Source organism: Plecotus auritus, assembly GCF_963455305.1.
Source record: "Plecotus auritus genome assembly, chromosome: 6".
Taxonomy (NCBI): domain Eukaryota; kingdom Metazoa; phylum Chordata; class Mammalia; order Chiroptera; family Vespertilionidae; genus Plecotus; species Plecotus auritus.
In genome coordinates, this window is record NC_137773.1 from 72,018,842 (window position 1) to 72,039,248 (window position 20,407).

General features: G+C 41.7%; 1 protein-coding gene across 1 annotated transcript in view; it reads right to left on the minus strand.

Moving 5' to 3' along the window:
- Positions 1-11,227: 11,227 nt before the first annotated feature.
- Positions 11,228-20,407, minus strand: part of LOC308252225 (putative ATP-dependent RNA helicase DDX60) — a 116,509-nt gene continuing 107,329 nt past the window's right edge. Inside the window, exons 36-38 of the mRNA XM_080676506.1 lie at positions 18,098-18,249; positions 16,395-16,457; positions 11,228-11,970 (exon numbers count right to left, since the gene is read on the minus strand). Coding sequence (XP_080532632.1) covers positions 11,871-11,970; positions 16,395-16,457; positions 18,098-18,249 — 315 coding nt within the window. The 3' untranslated portion in view covers positions 11,228-11,870. The remainder of the gene's footprint in view (positions 11,971-16,394; positions 16,458-18,097; positions 18,250-20,407) is intronic.

Below are 20,407 nucleotides of genomic sequence, written 5' to 3' on the forward strand. Positions count from 1 at the left end.
AACAGAAACTCAACAGGCCAGAAGGGAATGGAATGAAATATACAAAGTCATGCAAAGAAGGGTCTGAATCCAAGAATACTGTACCAAGCAAGGCTATTAATCAAAATTGAAGGTGAAATCAGGAGCTTCACAGACAATAAAGGACTAAGGGAATTTATTACCAGCATTGCAAGAAATGCTAAAGGGTCTGCTGTAAAAAAAAAAAAAAAGGAACCAAAGAAGGAACACAGGTGTAAAGAATAAAAATGGCGACAAATAAATATCTATCAATAATAACTTTAAATGTAAATGAATTAAATGCCCCAATCAAAATACATAGGGTAACGATTGGATAATAAAACATGACCCATATATCTGCTGTCTACAAGAAATCCAACTCAGAGAAAAAGACACACACAGACTGAGGGTGAAGGGATGGGAAAAGGTTTTTCAGGTGAATGGAAATGAAAAATAAGCTGGGGTAGCAATACTTATATCTGACAAATTAGATCTCAAAGTGAAGGACATAACAAAAGATAAGGAAGGCCACTTCATAATACTAAAGGGAGCAATCCAACAAGAAGAAATAACTCTGGTAAACATATACGCACCCAATACAGAAGCACCCAAATACATAAAAAAAAACTCCTGGAGGATACCAAGGGAGAGATTGACAGCAATACAATCATAGTAGGAGACTTTAATACCCCATTATCACCATTGGACAAATCCTCTAAACAAAAAATCAGCAAAGAAACATCAATCCTAAATAACTCACTAGACCAGATGGAATTAATTGACATCTTCAGAACATTTCACCCCAATGCAGCCTTGGGCAAACTATGGCCCACAGGCCAGATCCGGCTGTTCTATCCAGTTCTCTTGCTCTCCCCTCCACTCCTTTATTTGAATTTATATTAGTTCACACAAACACTCCATCCATGCTTTTGTTGCAGCCCTCCAGTCCAGTTTAAGAACCCATTGTGGCCCTCGAGTCAAAAAGTTTGCCCACCCCTGCCCCAAAGCCACAGAATATACATTCTTCGCAAGTGCACATGGGTCATTTTCAAAGATAGACCATATGTTGGGACATAGGCAAAGTCTCTTCAAATTCAAGAAGATAGAAATCATATCAAGCATCTACTCAGATCACAGTGGCATAAAACTGGAAATCAACTACAATAAAAACAATCCAAAAAAAGAAAACACATGGAGAATAATTAGCATGCTATTAAACAATGACTGGGTTACCAGAGAGATCAGAGAAGAAGTAAAAAACTTCATGGTAACAAACAGCAATGAAAACACAACAATCCAAAATCTATGGGACACAGCGAAAGCAATCTTGAGAGGGAAGTTCATAGCTCTACAAGCCTACTGCAAAAAAACAAGAAACTATGGCAATAAATTACCTAACCTTACAACTCAAAGAGTTAGAAAGAGAGCAACAAGAAAAGCCCAGTGTGAGCAGAAGGAAAGAAATAATAAAGATCAGAGCGGAGATAAACGACATAGAGGCCAAAAAAACAATACAAAAGTTCAAAAAAACAAAGAGTTGGTTCTTTGAACGAACAAAAAAGATTGATGAACCTCTAGCCAGGCTCACCAAGAAGCAAAGAAAGAGGACCCAAATAAACAAATCAGAAATGAGAGAGGTGAAATAACAACAGACCCCGCCAAAGTACAAAGGATTGTTAAAAAATACTATGAACAACTCTATTCCAACAAACTGAACAACCTGGAGGAAATGGACATATTCCTAGACAAATATAACCTTCCAAAACTTAATCAGGAAGAATCTAAACATCTCAATAGGCCAATAACTATGGAAGAAATTGAAGCAGTCATCAAAAAGCTTCCAGCAAACAAAAGCCCGGGGCCAGACAGTTTCACAGAAGAGTTTTACCAAATATTCAAGGAAGAACTAAAACCTTTCCTCTTCAGACTATTTCAAAAAATTCAAGAGGAAGAAACACCTCCAAGCTCCTTCTATGAAGCCAGCATCACCCTAATACCAAAACCAGACAAAGACAACACAACGAAAGAGAATTACAGGCCAATATCACTCAGGAACATAGATGCCAAAATCCTCAACAAAATTCTAGCAAATTGGATCCAGCAGGACATCAGAAAAATCATATACCATGACCAAGTAGGATTTATCCCAGGAATGCAAGGATGGTACAATATTCGCAAATCAATAAACGTGATACATCACATAAACAAATTGAGAGATAAAAATCACATAGTCATATCAATTGATGCAGAAAAAGCATTTGACAAAATCCAACACCCTTTCTTGATAAAAACTCAACAAGGTGGGAATAGAAGGATCATACCTCAACATAATAAAAGCCATATATGATAAACCCACAGCTAACATCATACTCAATGGGCAAAAACTAAAACCATTTCCCCTAAGAACAGGAACAAGACAGGGATGTCCACTTTCACCACTCTTGTTCAACATAGAACTGGAAGTATTAACCATTGCTATTAGACAAGAAGAAGAAATAAAAGGCATCCAAATTGGAAAAGAAGTAAAGCTGTCCTTATTTGCAGATGACATGATATTGTACATAAAAAACCCGAAAGACTCCATCAAAAAACTAATAGACTTAATAAATGAATTTGGCAATGTAGCAGGATACAAAATTAACGCCATGAAATCTATGGCATTTCTATACTCCAATAGTGAACTTACAGAAAGAGAGACTAAAAAAGCAATCCCATTTACCATCGCACCAAAAAAAATAAGATACCTAGGAATAAACTTAACTAAGGAGGTAAAAGACATATACGTGGAAAACTACAGGACACTGCAAAAAGAGATAGAGGAAGATGTAAACAGATGGAAGAACATACCATGTTCATGGATTGGTAGAATCAACATCATTAAAATGTGCATACTACCCAAAGCAATCTATAGATTCAATGCACTCCCCATTAAAATACCAACAGCATATTTCACAGACCTAGAAAGAACTCTCCTAAATTCATCTGGTATAAAAAAAGACCCCGAATAGCCACAGCAATCCTGAGAAAGAAGAACAAAGTAGGAGGGATCTCAATAGCAGATTTCAAGCTGTATTACAAAGCCACTGTTCTCAAAACAGCCTGGTACTGGCACAAGAACAGACATATAGATCAATGGAATAGAATAGAGAACCCAGATATCGACCCAAACCACTATGCTCAATTAATATTTGACAAAGGAGGTATGAACATACAATGGAGTCAAGACAGTCTCTTCAATAAATGGTGTTGGGAAAATTGGACAGATACATACAAAAAAATGAAACTAGACCACCAACTTACACCATACACAAAAATAAACTCAAAATGGATCAAGGACTTAAACATAAGACAGGATACCATAAAAATACTAGAGGAATCCACAGGCAGAGAAATCTCAGACATATGCCGAAGCAATTTCTTTACCGATACTGCTCCTAGGGCAATGGAAACTAAAGAGAAAATAAACAAATGGGACTACATCAAAATAAAAAGCTTTTGTACAGCAAAAGAAACCATCAACAAACCAATAAGAAATCCCACTGTATGGGAGAACATATTTGCAAATGTTATCACTGATAAAGGATTAATTTCCAACATCTACAGGGAACTTATACAACTTAATAAAAGGAAGATAAATGATCCAATAAAAAAATGGGCAATGGACCTAAATAGAATCTTTTAGAAAGAAGACAGAAGGAAGGCCAAGAGACATATGAAAACATGCTCAAAGTCACTAATTATCCAAGAGATGCAAATCAAAATGACAATGCAGTACCATCTCACACCTGTCAGAATGGCAATCATCAACAAATCAACAAATGACAAGTGCTGGCGAGGATGCGGAGAAAAAGGAACCCTCATGCACTGCTGGTGGGAATGCAGACTGGTGCAGCCACTGTGGAGAACAGTATGGAGTTTCCTCAAAAAACTAAAAATAGAGCTCCCATTTGACCCAGTAATCCCACTTCTAGGAATATATCCCAAGAAACTTGAAATACCAATCAGAAAGGATATATGCACTCCTATGTTCATAGCAGCACAATTTACCATAGTTAAGATTTGGAAACAGCCCAAATGCCCATCAGCAGATGAGTGGATTAGAAAACTGTGGTACATCTACACAATGGAATACTACGCTGCTATAAAAAAGAAGGAATTCTTACCATTTGCAGCAGCATGAATGGACCTGGAGAGTATTATGTTAAGTGAAATAAGGCAGGCAATGAAAGAAAAATACCATATGATCTCACTCATTTATGGAAAATAAAGAACATTATAACCTGATGAGCAAAAAGATAAATATAGAGGCAGTAAAGCACTGAACAGAATGTCAAATTACAGTGGAAAAGCAGGGGAGTGTTGGGGCGGCGGCGTGGGGGTGAGGGGAAGAGATCAACCAAAGGACTTGTATGCATGCATATAAGCACAACAAATGGACACAAGACACTGTGGGGGTGGGATGAGGACATGCGTCAGCGGGTAGAGGAGGCTGGGGGAAGGTCAATGGGGAAAAAAAGGAGGTATATGTACTACTACATGTAATACTTTAAACAACAAAAAAATATTTAAAAATAAAAAATAGAAATAAATAAATAAATTAACTTCATAGAAGTATATACACACAAATAAATGCATGTTGTGAATGTCCCATGTCCTGCGTGGTTCAGCATTCAGGTTCAGGGTTTGGGTTCAGGCTCTGGAGAAGGCTGCATGCAAATGAAACAGACAAGACAAGAAATACTAATTTGGAAATTGGGGGCCAGGCGGAAGCCCAAGGAAGGACCCCTTTTTTCTCTGGCCTTGTTATTCCTTTTATTCAGGTCTGGGATACACCCATAGCCCTTAGGCAGGCAATTCTAGTAATAGCTCGGTGATAGCCCATCAGCAAAGATTTACATAAGACTGAAAGGTGGAAGTTGCTTCAGCTCCCTTTGTCTCAACCAGACAGTGGGTGTATGGCTTTGACCCTTGCCAGAGCCTCAAGTTTGACCACCTTTCAGGACTCCTTGTCCACCCCTTTCTGCTAGTGAAGGCAATGGGCGGCTTTCCTCATCTCCCTCGTTTCTTTTCCTTAAAAAGTCTTGAAAAGTGAATGCCGCCTGAAGGGTGCGAGTCCTTTTAAGACTCTTCATTCTATATCTGCAGACTAGAAATAAACATATGAGAACAAAAATGAGACAAGCAATAATTAGGCAAGATGTTACCATTTGGGACATGGGGTAAAGGCTATATGGAATCTCTCTGTATTATTTTTGAATTACTTTTTCATTTGGGATATAATTGAAATATTAGGATTAGGCATGTAATAAAATGGTTTAATATTTGCATATATTGTGAAATGATCACCACAATAAGTCTAGTTAACATTCATCACCACACAGTTACAATTTTTCCTATGTTGAAAACTTTTAATTGTTACTGTCTTAGCAATACAGTATTACCAACTACTAGAGGCCCAGTGCATGAAATTCGTGCACGGGGGTGTTTGTCCCTCAGCCCAGCCTGGACCCTCTCCAATATGGAACCCCTTGAGGGATGTCCGACTGCCCGTTTAGGCCCGATAGGACCCCCCATCCCTCTCACAATCCAGGACTTCTGGCTCCCAACTGCTCCTTTGCCTGCAGTCCTGATTGCCCCTAACTGCTTCTGCCTGCCAGCCTGATCACCCCCTAACCACTCCCCTGACAGCCTGATTGATGTCTAACTGCTTCCCTGCCAGCCTGTTTTCCCCTAACTGCCCTCCCCTGCAGGCCTGGTCCCCCCCAACTACTCTTCCCTGCAGGTCTGGTTGCCCCCAACTGCCCTCCCTTGCTGGCCATCTTGTGGTGGCCATCTTGTGTCCACATGGGGGCAGCCATCTTTGACCACATGGGGGCAGCCATCTTGTGTGTTGGAGTGATGGTCAACTTGCATATTACTCTTTTATTAGATAGGATGGAGGCCTGGTGCACGGGTGGAGGCTGGCTGGTTTGTCCTGAAGGGTGTCCCGGATCAGGGTGGGGGTTCCCTTGGGGTGTGGGGCGGCCTGGGCGAGGGGCCTGTGGTGGTTTGCAGGCCGGCCACGCCCCCCAGCGACCCAAGCAGAGGCCCTGGTATCTGGGATTTATTTATCTTCTATAATTGAAACTTTGTAGCCTTGAGCGGAGCCAAGCCTCCTGCTTGCTCCGCTGCCACAGCCATTTTTGTTGGGATTTATTTATGTTCTATAATTAAAACTTTGTAGCCTTAGGTGGAGGCCATGGAAGGCCAGGGCTGCGGAAACTTGGCTTCTTCCATCGCCGGGGGAAACTCAAGCCTCCTGCTCTCTCCAGCTCCGTGGCTGCTGCCATTTTTGTTGGGATTTATTTATCTTTTATAATTGAAACTTTGTAGCCTCAAGTGGAGGCCAAGGCAGGCCAGGGTGTGCGGAAAGCCTGGCTTCCTCCATTGTCAGGGAAACCCAAGCCTTCTGCTCACTCCATGGCCACAGCCATCTTGTTTGGGTTAATTTGCATACTCGCTCCTGATTGGCCTGTGGGCATGGCTTGTGGTGTAGCGGAGTGATGGTTAATTTGCATATTACTCTTTTATTAGATAGGATAGTCACAATGCTGTATATTACATCTCATGCCCTTTATTTTATAACTTTAAGTTTTACTTTTATAAAATGTATATTTATTGATTTAAGAGAGGAAGGGACAGATAGAAACATCAATGAGAGAAAATCATTAATTGGCTGTCTCCTACACACCCCCTACTGAGGATAGAGCCTGCAACCCAGGCATGTGCCCTGATCAGGAGTTGAACTGTGACCTTCTGGTTCATAAGTGAATGCTCAACCACTGAATTACACTGACCAGGCTCAAATAATTTTACCTTTTGTCCTCCTTCACCTGTTACATTCACCTCCCACCTTCTGCCTCTGAAACAACCAATCAGTTTTCTGCAACTATAAATTCAGTTTTTGGTTTGGTTGTTGTTTTTTTAGATTCCCTGTATAAGTAAGATCATATGGTCTTTGTCCTTCTCTTATTTTACTTACCATAATGCCTTCAAGTTTCTTCAATGTTGTCACAAATAGCAACATTTAATTCTTTTTTATGGCCAAATAATATTCCATTATATGGATATATTTTTCTTTATCCATTCATCCATGTCTTTGTAACTGTAAATAATGCTTCAGTGAACATGGAAGTGCATATAACTTTTCAAATTAGTGGGTTTTTTTCCTTCAGATAATTACCCAGAAGTGGGATCATGTGGTACTATTTTTAATGTTTTTGAAGAATTTCTATACTGTTTTTGTAAAGGCTGCATCAATTTCCATTCCAAACAATCATGAACAAGAATTCCCATGTCCTTGCCAGCACTTGTAATCTCCTGCCTTTTTTATGATAGTCATTTAAACAGGTATGAGGTAAGATTTCATTGTGGTGTTGATTTGCATTTCCCTGATTAGTGATGTTGAGTATCTTTTCATGTACCCATTAGCCATCTGTATGCTTTTTTTTGGAAAAATGCCTATGCAGATCCTCTGCCCATTTTTAAATTAGAGTATTTATTTGCCTGTTTGTTTGCTATTGAGTTGTATGAGATCTTTATATATTTTGGATGTTAACCTCTTTTCAGATATATGATTTGCAAATATTTTCTCCCTTTTGTAGGTTTCCTTTTCACTTTGTTGATGGTTTCCTTTCTCATGCAGAAGCTTTTTAGTTTAATGTAGCCTCACATGCTCATTTTTGCTTTTGTTGCATTTGGTTTGGTGACAAATTGAAAAAATCATTACCAAGTTCAATGTTAAGCTGCTTACCACCTATGTTTTCTTCTAGGCATTTTATGATTTCAAGTGTTACATTCAATTCTTTAATCCATTTTGAGTTCATTTATGTTAGTGTAAGATAGAGGGTCCAATTTCATTCCTTTGCATGTGGCTTTCCAGTTTTCCTAACACTATTTATTGAAGAGGTTGTTCTTTTCCCCTTATATATATTCCTTTACTAGAAGCCCGTTGCACAAAAATTCGTGCTAGAATGGGTTTTCCTTTCCCTGGCTGCCGGCATCGCCTTTCCACTCAGGCCCAGCCCCTTTCCGCTCAGGCCCCGGAGCCGCCTCTTTCCGCACTGGGAGCCGCCTCTTTCCACTCTGGCCCCACCTTCCCACACTGCCCAGAGGCCCTGAGAGACCAGGAGCAAGCGTTCCGCTCCTGTCACTTGGTGCCTGTGTATGCAAATTAACCTCCATCTTTGTTTGGTTAATTTGCATACCACTCCTGATTGGCTGGCGGCGTAGCAGAGGTATGGTCAATTTACATGTTTGTCTATTATTAGGTAAGATGATTTGTATGTGTGAGTGTATTATTTCTCAAAACTGTATATAAATCTATAATTTTCTCAAATAATTTTTAAATGGCTCTTCCAGAAAACCCTTTATAGGATCAATGTCAATATGTGTTTTTTGGTGTAAAAAATGGAAATAAATTATGGTGATAATAATTCTCCAATAAATCTTACTAGAAAGATTTCATAGCATTACAACAAATGGAACACAAAATGCTTTCAAAGTCCCTATGTAAACTGACTATTTATAAATTTTCTAAATTACTCTCTAGGTTGTTGCTAAAAATCAGAAAGGAAGCTGCCCATTAGACCCACCTCAAATAATTTAGGTACATTTTTTTTTCTTTTAAGAGAATACCACATTGCAAGAAGTAATCTTATACTCTTTCTAAATATTAGGGAGCCAGATTGGCTAAGACATGTGGTGGGGGGAGAAAAATCACATCTCCATGAGACTTATGAAACCAAAGTAGGAAGTAGAAACCATGAGAATATATTAATATTTTGTATCACTGTAGTAGACATAAAGAATAGTAGAAACCACTTTGGTTTCTAAGAATCTTGGTGTTCAGAAATTGTAGTGCAAGTTTTTAAATAATGAGAATGGATGTAGCCAGAGAAAGTAAAGACTCCTAATATGGTACAGCAATGATGGATCAGTTCCAGAAAACAGAATTCTTCCATTTCCAGACACAATGAACCACGGGTATTTTCCTAAGCCAAACAAAGCTTTGTATAAAAAATTTCACTCAAAACATCATCTTTAAGTAAGACATCTGGGTAGCAGGGCAGAGTAGACCTTCTGCTCTGAGGATGAAACGCTTTGTTCACATTTAGGGTCTAAAATAGAATCTCGAACTGTGACCTGAGGCTGAGGCTAGAGAGGAAACATGATTACAGATGACTCTTTAACAGCATGGGATTTAGGGGTGCTGAACCCTGTGTAGTCATAAATCCACATATAACTTTTGATTCTCCAAAAGCTTAATTATGAATAGCCTACTAATTACTGGATGCCTTACCAATAATGTTAACAGTTGATTAACACATTTTTTGTATATTACATGTATTATGTACTATCTTCTTGTAATAAAGTAAGCTAGAGAAAAGAAAATGCTAAGCAAATCAAGAGAAAATACATTTACAATGCTGTATTTATCAATACTATAAACTTACATTGTTTACAAGATGAATGGCCTGTCAGTATCTACATCAATATTATCTCATATGTAGTAAAAGAAATTCACATTTATTTTTAGGCATATCAAGTCATACACTGATGAACAAGCAGCATATGATTGATTTATGACAACTTAGTGTAATTAATTGGATTGTTTCATGGTCATCTAGCCTATACACTAATAAATGATTCATTATAAAATTTTACAATACATAGTATTACAGTCATTCAGAATAGTATAGTATTGGAAACCATTTATTTTTAAAACCACTTACCTGTGATGATAGGTTGATATGTAGTTTCTCCAATTACAAGAAAGATATACTGCATTGTAAGGTAATTCTTTGAAAGGGAAGTTATAAAACAGTAAGTAGCCCTAACCGGTTTGGCTCTGTGGATAGAGCGTCGGCCTGCGGGCTCAAGGGTCCCAGGTTCGATTCCGGTCAAGGGCATGTACCTTGGTTGCGAGCACATCCCCAGTAGGAGGTGTGCAGGAGGCAGCTGATCGATGTTTCTCTCTCATCGATGTTTCTAACTCTCTTTCCCTCTCCCTTCCTCTCTGTAAAAAAATCAATAAAATATATATTAAAAAAAAAAAGTAAGTAAACATTATTAATTTTATATTAAATACCACTTACCTTATACTTATGTAAGAATAGGCTACTTCCATACAAGCCATGCAGATAATGTTCTACACGTTGATACGTAGGCGATGGTGCTGATGACCCAAAAACACCTCGTACAGTTTTGCCATGAAGTTATTATAATACAAAGACACTCACACACAAATATAACATTTATTAACTGTACATTGTAAAAAACAGATGATTATTTACTATTTATCAAGTGGAAATGGATCATCATAAAAGTCTTCATCCTTGTTTTCTTCACATTGGGTAGGCTGAGGACGAGGAGGAAGGGAGAGTGGGCTTGCTCTCTCCCTTGACTCCGTGGTGGCAGGGGTGAGCGAGGAGGAAGAGATAGAAGGGGCGGGGGCAGGAGAGGCAGCCACACTCAGAGTAACTGTATAGAAACACATCTTCATTTTGTCTGATTTTTTATTTTTCTAAAAATGTTTCTATACAGTACCAGTCCTCCTTCCACCACTTGCCTTAGTTTCAGTGCCAGTGTCATATAAGGGTCCGTGTTGTAAAAGAAGTCAAAGCTGTCTTGACTAATCAAAATACTTCTACCTGATTGTCTGATGCCAATTTGTTTTCTGGCTTCTTCTGTCTTCTTCCTCATCTTCTGGCATTGGTTCAGAAGCACTCATCTCCATCAAGTCATCTTCTGCTAATTCCTCTGGTACTTTGCCTAATAGCTCTTAAATTTCTCTAAGATCCATATCTTGAAACCCTTCACCACAATCACCACCTTTTTTGCCATATCCACAGTCACTTTTATAATTTCCTTGATTGACTCTGTCATATTTTATGGTAGTAAATAATAAAATAGACTAGTATTTACATATATTTTATGTATTCATGACATACCTAACTTTTTCTTAATTTTGTTGATATTCTAGGCTACATGGTTCATTTGTGAGTTTTTTCAAATTATTGCAAATATCCAAAAAATATACAATGTATTTATTGAAAAAATTCCATATTTGAGTGGACCACACAGTTCAAACCCGATATTCAAGGGTCAAAGGTATTCATAAACTATCATATAAAATAAATATGTGTGTGTAAATGGATTTTCAGATGCATAGATTGAACATAGACCAATGGTATGTAAATTAAACCCATTTTATTACTTTGTAGTTTTCAAACCACTTATATACAATTAAAATCAAGACAAATCATCAGCTACATTTAATTTCCAAACATCAGAGGATTTATACCAAAGTTCACATTTATAACTTTTAATTAGTAGTTTAAAATTACTGGAAGATACTATTTTAATAGCCATAAATCTAAGTCATGTAATCACATCTAGGTCAATTAGAGAGAATCAATTTTAACTTTAGGATAGAGTAATCATTTATTTTACCCTTAATAGACACTTTATAAACTATGACATTGCGGAAAAACATGTTCAGAATGTAATACTGGTTTTAAGTCTCACAGAGTAAAAATTATTTTTGTCACTTACAAAGTCCTTACATTTCCTCAATCAGTCTGAAACTAGCTGATACATAAGGATTATTATTTAACTAGATGAAGAAACCAAAACTCAAATATAATTCATTCAGTGGTATTCATAAGAGAACATGGCAAGTTTGATTACAACTCTGACTCCAAAGTGCTTGCTCTTTCTACTTCATCATATATGTATTTCTGAAAAAAACAAAAAACCCACCCATGAGAATCATAAAATATGACTTGAAAAATACCCATGAAAATATTTTAAGTGGTTTGGAAAGACTGTTTTCAGACTTTGTTAAATTTTTCAGAAAAGGTTTTGCTCAGTTGTTCAAATGCTAAGACTACATTGTCGTCTTCATCTTCACATAGTTCACGCAAGGAAACACTGCAAATGAAAATAAATATATATGAAACACCCATTTCAGAGGAGTCAGTATTATAAGAAGGCTTTTCTTCCCAGGCAGGCAGAATCAAGTAAATCTCACTAGATAATGAAATGTTAGCAAAATATGAAGAAGAAACATATTTCGCTCAAAAACCCATGCACAAAAAAACAACAAAGATCACAAGACAACTGGCAGTCTATTACTATAGCCCATGTCTATTACTAAGAGGATTTTAAAACCACCAAATTCCAAGTACCCTGACCCTTACTCCCTTCAATAGCAGCCACACAAACTCCCCTTCTTTTCCACAAGTCGCCTATGGAACCTACAGGCAACTACCTCTCTGAAGAGCAAAATATTCCTTCCTGTACCTGGATGTATGAGAAAATAAAGAACACATGGTGTGGTAAACAGAATAATGGCCCCCCGAAGATATCCAAATCCTAATCCCCTGAAGTTTAGGAATATGCTTACTTCCATGGCAAAGGAGAATTGAGGTTGCAGATAAAATTGAAGTTGCTAATCAGCTGTGCTCAAGATGAGGACATTGCCCTGGATTATCTAACTAGGCCCAGTGTAGTCTCAAAGGTCCTTATTTGTAGAAGAGGGAAGCAGGAGAGAATAAATGTCAAAGGGATGCAATGGGATTCTCTACCCACCAACGCTAGCTTTGAACATAGAAGGGGGCCACGGTTGAGGTAAAGCCCGCTGCTTCTAGAAGCTGGAATCTACACTAAGAGAAAGATGAAAATTGACCATACCTCCGCGATGCCCACCAGCCAATCAAGAGTATGAAAATTAACCCGACAAAGTGGCCTGGGTCCTGGGAACATCCTTGGAACCCAGGCCACTCCGAGCCTGTAGGCCCCTGCATAGGCCCTGAGCGGCCAGGGTCCCAGCATGTACCCGGCCACTCCTGGCCTACAGGCCTTGGCGCCGAGCGGCTGGGGGCGGGGCAGCGCAGGCTTCATCGGAGCTGGAGGGCCCTGCCCAAGCCATAGCGGAGGCTTGAGTGGATGGGGGGGGGGGGCCCTGCCCAAGCCACAGGGGAGGCTTGAGAAGACGGGGTGGGGGGAGGGCAGCCTCGGCTTGCCAGCAGTCCCGCCTCTGTGCATGAGCTGCAGAGGAAACACCTTTTCTGACCGCTCATTGGCTAAGCTTGCTGTATGCCACTGGTAATGTTCTTGGTAACTTGGGTAATAAGAATCCAAAAAGGTGATCTAGGGTTTTTCCACCACACTCCCGGAGGAAAAAACGAAGATCTGCTGCTAGAGGGCTAAGAAATGTCATATCCTGCCCTGGCTGGTTTGGCTCAGTGGATAATGCCTTGGCCTGCCAACCGCAGGATCCGGGTTCGATTCTGATCAAGGGCATGTACCTAGGTTGCAGGCTCCTCCCTGGCTGGGGCCCAGGTCAGGGCTCATGCAGGAGGCAACCAATCAAAGTGTCCCTCTCACATTGATGTTTCTCTCTGTCTTTCCCTTTCTCTTCCACATTCTCTAAAAATCAATGGAAACATATCCTCAGGTGAGGATAAAAAAAAAAAGGGAGGGAGGCAGGGAGGAAGGGAGGGAGGGAAAGGAAGGAAGGAAGGAAGGAAGGAAGGAAGGAAGGAAGGAAGGAAGGAAGGAAGGAAGGGAGAAAGGAAGAAAGGAAAGAAGAAAGGAAGGTCATATCCTATGAAAGAGACATCTTGAAAATGCCTAAATAAAGTTGTCATTTTTCGTGGTGAAGGGACTGGAGTCCCTGTTGATGAAAACACCTTGGTAGCTGTGGTGACTGGCAGTGGCTGCAGCAGCCGGGTGATGGGGCTGGCGCCTTCCCCTGATCAGCCCGGTCGCCTCCCACAGAGGGAGGCCAGACTGCGGCTTAGGCCCACTCCCCATGGGGAGTGGGCCTAAGCCATCAGTAGGACATCCCCTGAGGGCTCCCAGTCTGTGAGAGGACGCAGACTTGGCTGAGGGAACTCCCCCCCAGTGCACAGATTTCGTGTACTGGGCCCCTAGTAAATAATAAAACAGCTTGTCTTAAAGCCTCTAGAAAGGAATGCAAGCCTGTCTACACCTTGATTTAGCTCAGTGAGATATATTTTGAACTTCGGGCCTGCAGAATTGTAAGAATAAATTTGTATTGGCTTAAGTCACTGGTTGTGGTCATTTGTTACAGCAGCAATGAGAAACCAATACACAGGTGACAAGAAAGGAGAGAGGAGATTCAAGAATGAACACTGCAGTTGGGCTAATCAAGGACTGAAAACAAACAAAATCTGGATTTTTATCAGCCTTTTATAAACGTATCTACCTTAGTTCCACTAGAATTCCAGTTTTGTTTTTCCTAGTGTCTTCACTGACCTACCAAAATGACCATATCTATATTTACAACTTTGAATTTCTTCCTAGTCACGACCTATAATTATGACTAATGGACATTTCTTCCTGAACGATATTCCACAGATATCATAACACACTATTTTTGGTTGTCAGTCCCCAAATCTCATATGAACGTTTATGTTTCCTATATATCATTAACTAAAATAGAAACCTTGGCATCTTCTCCAATTGCATCACATTTATGGACAAGTTCTTTGATGAGCAAAAACCCCATAAACAAGGGATTTGTGGCAAATTATATGTATACTAGAGGCCTGGTGCACAAAATTAGTGCACTGGGGGGGGGGGGCGTTCCCCAGCCTGGCCTGTGTTCTCTCCCCAAAAGGTAAGCTCTGCCCACCCATCTAGGGCTCCTTGATGGATTGTCCCAAAGAGGTAGGCCTGAGCCGTGGACCCCCAGACCTTACCACGTGGAGCCACCAGGCCCCGCCTCCTCCATGCTGCACGGAGCCACCAGGACCCCCAGGCCTTGCCACATGGAGCCACCAGGCCCCGCCTCCTCCACACTGCACGAAGCCACCGGGACCCCCAGGCCTTGCCATGCAGAGCCACTGGGCCCCGTCTCTTCTGAGCTGCATGGAGCTGCTGGGACCCCCAGGCCTTGCGACATGGAGCCTCCGGGCCCCTCCTCCTCTGTGCCACATAGAGCTGCTGGGACCTGCCTTTGTGCCGCGCATGCAGCATCAAGTTCCCGCCCACCCATGTGCGCCCGCAGCCTCCTGGTGATGGATTGTGACTGTGTGAGGGCATCACGGCATGAGGGCGTGACAACCACATAGGCTTTTATTAGTATAGACTAGAGGCCCAGTGCATGAAATTCATGCACTCGGGGGAGAGGGGGGGTGTTCCCCCAGCCTGGCCTGTGCCTTGTCACAGTGCGGGAGCCCCGCAATTGATTGCCCCAAAGAGGTAGGCCCCGTCCACCCATCCGGGGCTCCTCGATTGTTTGCCCCAAGAGGCAGGCCAAAGCTGGGGGTCCTGCCTCTGTGCCGTGCGGAGCCAGGAGGCGGGACCCCCAGACAAGCTCCTTGCAGTGCACGCAGCATCAAGCCCAGCACCGCCCACCTGTGCGCGTGCCCGCTGTGCACGCAGCCATCTTGTGACGGCATGAGGGCAACATGGTATGACGACCACTTAGGCTTTTATTAGTAAGGATGTGTACAATTTTTTAAAGATATGATTTTAGAGAGAGGAAGTGAGAGGACGGAGAGATAGAAACATCAATGATGAGAGAGGGAATCATTGATCGTCTGTGTCTTGCATACCTCCAACTGGGGATCGAACACACAACCCAGGCATGTGCCCTGACCTGGAAATCGAACCATGACCTCCTGATTCATAGGTTGACACTCAATCACCGAGCAACACCAGCCAGGCATATATGTGTAATTTTTAAAGTGACAGAAAAAGGAACATTCATAAAGTATTGAAGTGCATGCAGACTGAAGGCATTAGGAAGATGAATATTTAACTAGGCAGCACTAGATGGTCCTAAGAAGAACCTTCTGTGGATTCTAGGAATGGGGGTATCCACACAAAATTTGAAATTACTTGGGTCTCCACTCGACTCTGTTAAAGATGAAAACAGGAAGCCAATATGAGAGATTAGAATTGGATAAAACCTGCAGAAAACACTAGATAAAGCAAGAGTCAAGAATATGTAAGTGGATATAAACCAGAAACCTGATGGAGCCCTAAGGGGCCCTCTGAAGTATCATGTGTTTGATTTACACTGATTATGGAAATTGAGAAATTCAAGATTATCAAGGTTTTAGAATATTGCTGCCTGTTGGTGCACAGTGCCTGGGGCTGAGACTAGTTCGGATGCTACTTTATGTCAAATGGATTTGGGAATTAACTCTAAGGTAGAAATAATGTAACAGGATGTTGAGAAGTTCTGAAAAGTTTTGGGGAGTTAAAATGCATAGCACCTAAAAGGTTCAATGATACCTGTAAGTATGAACTTAACATTTTTCAAATTATCACTAAATTACTGGAAAATTTGAAATCAGTATTTAAAAGCTGTAACAAACCTGATAGATTGAAGGGTGAGTGAAAAATCTTTCAACAGCTCATAAGCGTCTCCTTCATTCATCCTAAACAAAACAATATTTGGAAAAATCAATGGTACAAAAACATTAAGGAACTTCTTAGATTCATCAATAATAATGGATTGCTTTTGTCTTCCAAGAAGTATTTACCAGAATCATTTCTATCATAGACTCCCAAAAGATAATTTAACCTGTGGAAATTCAATAAGTATCACAGCCACAGATGACCAACAAAAATCAAGAGTCTGACCATCTCAGGAGAAATCCAAAGTAGGAAAGTAAAGCTCAACAGAGTGAATGAGAGCTAGATACTCAAATGGGAAGAACTAAATAAATTATTTACCGATATCACAGCTGCTTTATTTACAACAGTGAATCATATTTTTTAAAATGATTAGTATTTCTCAAGAGTGTTAGAAGTTGTAAATACTTTAATAAGGACTGTTCAAAATTTTATGTAAAATGCATACTGAATCCTGATTGGTGTGACAGATGCTCCTCCCCACATCTGTGTGCTCACTGCCTGGGCCAATTTCCCCATTCCTAGGTAAACTCAAGAGGATGTATTCCTGCTTACTATTTTAAAAATAGTTTCCCTGCCTAAGAGCTAAAACAATTGTCTTTCTTTATTCAGTCCTCAAATGTGTGAATTATATACTTTCTATATAGTTCTCTCATCATGAAAAGCTTGTTATTATTTGTTACTGTCACTCAGTTTCAAAATATCTAATAATGAATAAATAGGATACTTAATAAAAATATATTTTTATATTTGTACTAGTGACAGATTCATATACATTGAAAGGAAATTAATTAGAAGGTGGCCGGCGGGGCAGGACTGGGTGAGAAGGGCCAGACACGCACTGGAGCCAACTTCCCATGGTCCCTCCCCAGCGTCTGAGTCTGTAGAGTGAGCGGGGTCCCTCCGGCAGGTGGGGTCCCTCAGCCTGGCCTGTGAGGATCAGGCGGAAAATCAGCTCTCTGACATCCCCCAAGGGGACTCAGAGTGCAAGAGGGCACTCTGTAAATTTGCTGTCCTACAGGGTGTGAAATGCCAATGCAAGTGTGCAGTAAACCAGATTCGGGCCGACAGTGCCCCAGCAACAACATAACCCACGGCTGAAGGTGGAATTGCATGGCCCCGTGAGGAATCGGGCTCCCTCCTCTCTGGTTTCCAGGTGGGTCACCCGAGAACCGCCGCTGTCAAGTCACTGCAGCTCGGCAGCTCCTGCATTGAGCGTCTACCCACTGGTGGTCGGTGCGCATCACAGCGACTAGTCAAACAGGTGGAAGAACTTAGCCTATTAGCCTTTTATATATATAGATGTGAAAGTATTTATATCTGTAGAGTAAATTGTTATGTCAAGTGAGTCAGCCTAAGTCCCAAGATTTTGCTGATAAACCACAAATAAAAATAACAACTTTTCTCTTGCCATTAGCCTATAAGAATAAAATTCTAGTATGTTTAGAATAACTAACCTGTACTTGAAATTGTAAAAAGGCTTTTGCTTAAAATTCATTCATTTAATATATAGATATAGAAATAGAGATCAACCTAGAGATGGAGATGGAGATGGACATAGATATAGAAATAGAGATGAAAGAGAGAGATAGACATGGACAGGGATGTGGACATGGAGGCAGAGAAAGAGGTAGTGATTTACACGGAGACAAATAAAACATACCTGTTGTCCTGGACTAATCCTACCAAGGAACCATGTTTATAGAAATCAAGTGCATAAGCATTAAGTGGCATTCTTCTTCCTTGGCTATCAAATTTGTGTGGCCAAAGCAAAGGAGCCTGAGCATGACTGATACCAATTGTGCGCAGAATGACCTGAGGAAATACAATTTTTCTTAATTTATTCATTCATAATGAAAGTTTATAATTTCTTACATTGTGCTTTTCAGTTACTTCCTTAAGCCAGCATTTTTAAAGCACACTCTTTCGGTGAGGAAAGAGGGTGACTTTCATACACACTGGGGTGTGCCACCCTAAGCAACCCTAGAGAATGGCTTGGATCCACCTATGAACATTATTGCCGCACAGCATAGTGATGGAAATTTCAACCATCCAGCCTAGACTACAGCAAGACTCACTGGGAAAGGAAAGCTAATTGAAAAATTCATCATTATCCTAATTGGTACAGGAAATATCTTTATAAACACAGCATCAGGGAGCTTGTACCTTGTCTGTCTCAGGAGAAGAGTTCAACTGAAAAAGTCTAACACTTTTTATAATCTAACTAGACTTGGTGCATGAAATTCGTGCACGGGATTGTGTGTCCCTCAGCCCAGCATGCACCCTCTCCAATCTGGGACCCCTTGAGAGATGTCCAACTGCCCGTTTAGGCCCGCTCCCGATAGGATCAGGCCTAAACGGGCAGTCGGACATCCCTCTCACAATCCAGGACTGCTGGCTCTCAACTGCTCGCCTGCCTGCCGTCCTGATTGCCCCTAACCGCTTCTGCCTGCCAGCCTGATCACCCCCTAACCACTCCCCTGCCAGCCTGATTGATGCCTAACTGCTCCCCTGCCAGCCTGTTTGCCCCTAACTGCCCTCCCCTGCAGGCCTGGTCAGCCCTAACTGCCCTCCCCTGCAGGCCTGGTCCCCCCCAACTGCCCTTCCCTGCAGGCCTGGTCCCCCCCAACTTCCCTCCCCTGCTGGCCTGGTCTCCCCCAACTGCTCTTTCCTGCAGGCCTGGGTCCCCCCCAGCTGCCCTTCCCTCAGGCCCGGTCACTCCCAACTGCCCTCCCTTGCAGGCCTGGTCCCTCCCAACTTCCCACCCCTTTTGGCCATCTTGTGGCAGCCATCTTGTGTCCACATGGGGGCAGGATCTTTGACCACATGGGGGCAGCCACCTTGTGTGTTGGGAGTGATGGAGTAATTTGCATATTACTCTTTTATTAGATAGGATAGAGGCCTGGTGCATGGGTGGGGGCCGGCTGGTTTGGCCTGAAAGGTGTCCTGGATCAGGGTGAGGGTTCCCTTGGGGCATGGGGTGGCCTGGGTATGGGGCCTGTGGTGGTTTGCAGGCCGGCCACGCCCCCCGGCAACCCAAGCGGAGGCCCTGAGATCTGGGATGTATTCATCTTCTATAATTGAGACTTTGTAGCCTTGAGCAGAGGCCAGGGCAGGCCAGGAAGTTTGGCTTCCTCCATTGCCGGGGAAACCCAAGCCTCCTGCTCGCTCCGAGGCCATAGCCATTTTGGTTGGGATTTATCTATCTTCTTTAATTGAAACTTTGTAGCCTTGAGTGGAGGCCAGGGCCACCCAGAGCAGGAGGAAAGCTTGGCTTCCTCTATTGCCAGGGAAACCCAAGCCTCCTGCTCACTCCATGGCTGGCCGCCATCTTGGTTTGGGTTAATTTGCATACTAGCTCCTGATTGGCTGGTGGGCGTGGCTTGTGGGTGTAGCGGAGTGATGGTTAATTTGCATGTTTCTCTTTTATTAGTGTAGATTACCAGAATAAAAAGGAAGGGGTGGAGGTAGGAGGAAAGAAAATAAGAAAAATAAGAAAAGGAAGAAAGCAAATCAAGAGTTTTCCATGTCTGCTCTTTTTCTTGAAAACTGTACTTTGCGGGGCCAATAGGAACTCTAGTATATTGCCAGTAAGAGTGTAAATTGGTACAACCTCATTCTAAAAGACTTGGTAGTAGCTTGGAAAGTTACTATTAGTAACATCCATTGGGATATTTTTATTCCATTATGATCTAGATCAGTGGTCGGCAAACTGCGGCTCGCGAGCCACATGCAGCTCGCGAGCCGCAGTTTGCCACTCTGTTGACAAATGAGTTTGCCGACCACTGTCCTAGGGGCTTAATCATAAGGAACAACAACGGCCTGTAATTATTGGAATCGAGTCTAGGTCAGTGGTCGGCAAACTCATTAGTCAACAGAGTGACAAACCACGGCTCGCGAGCCGCAGTTTGCCGACCACTGATCTAGATAATCATTTTGACCCTAAAACTCCAGCAAATTTATACTCAAATGA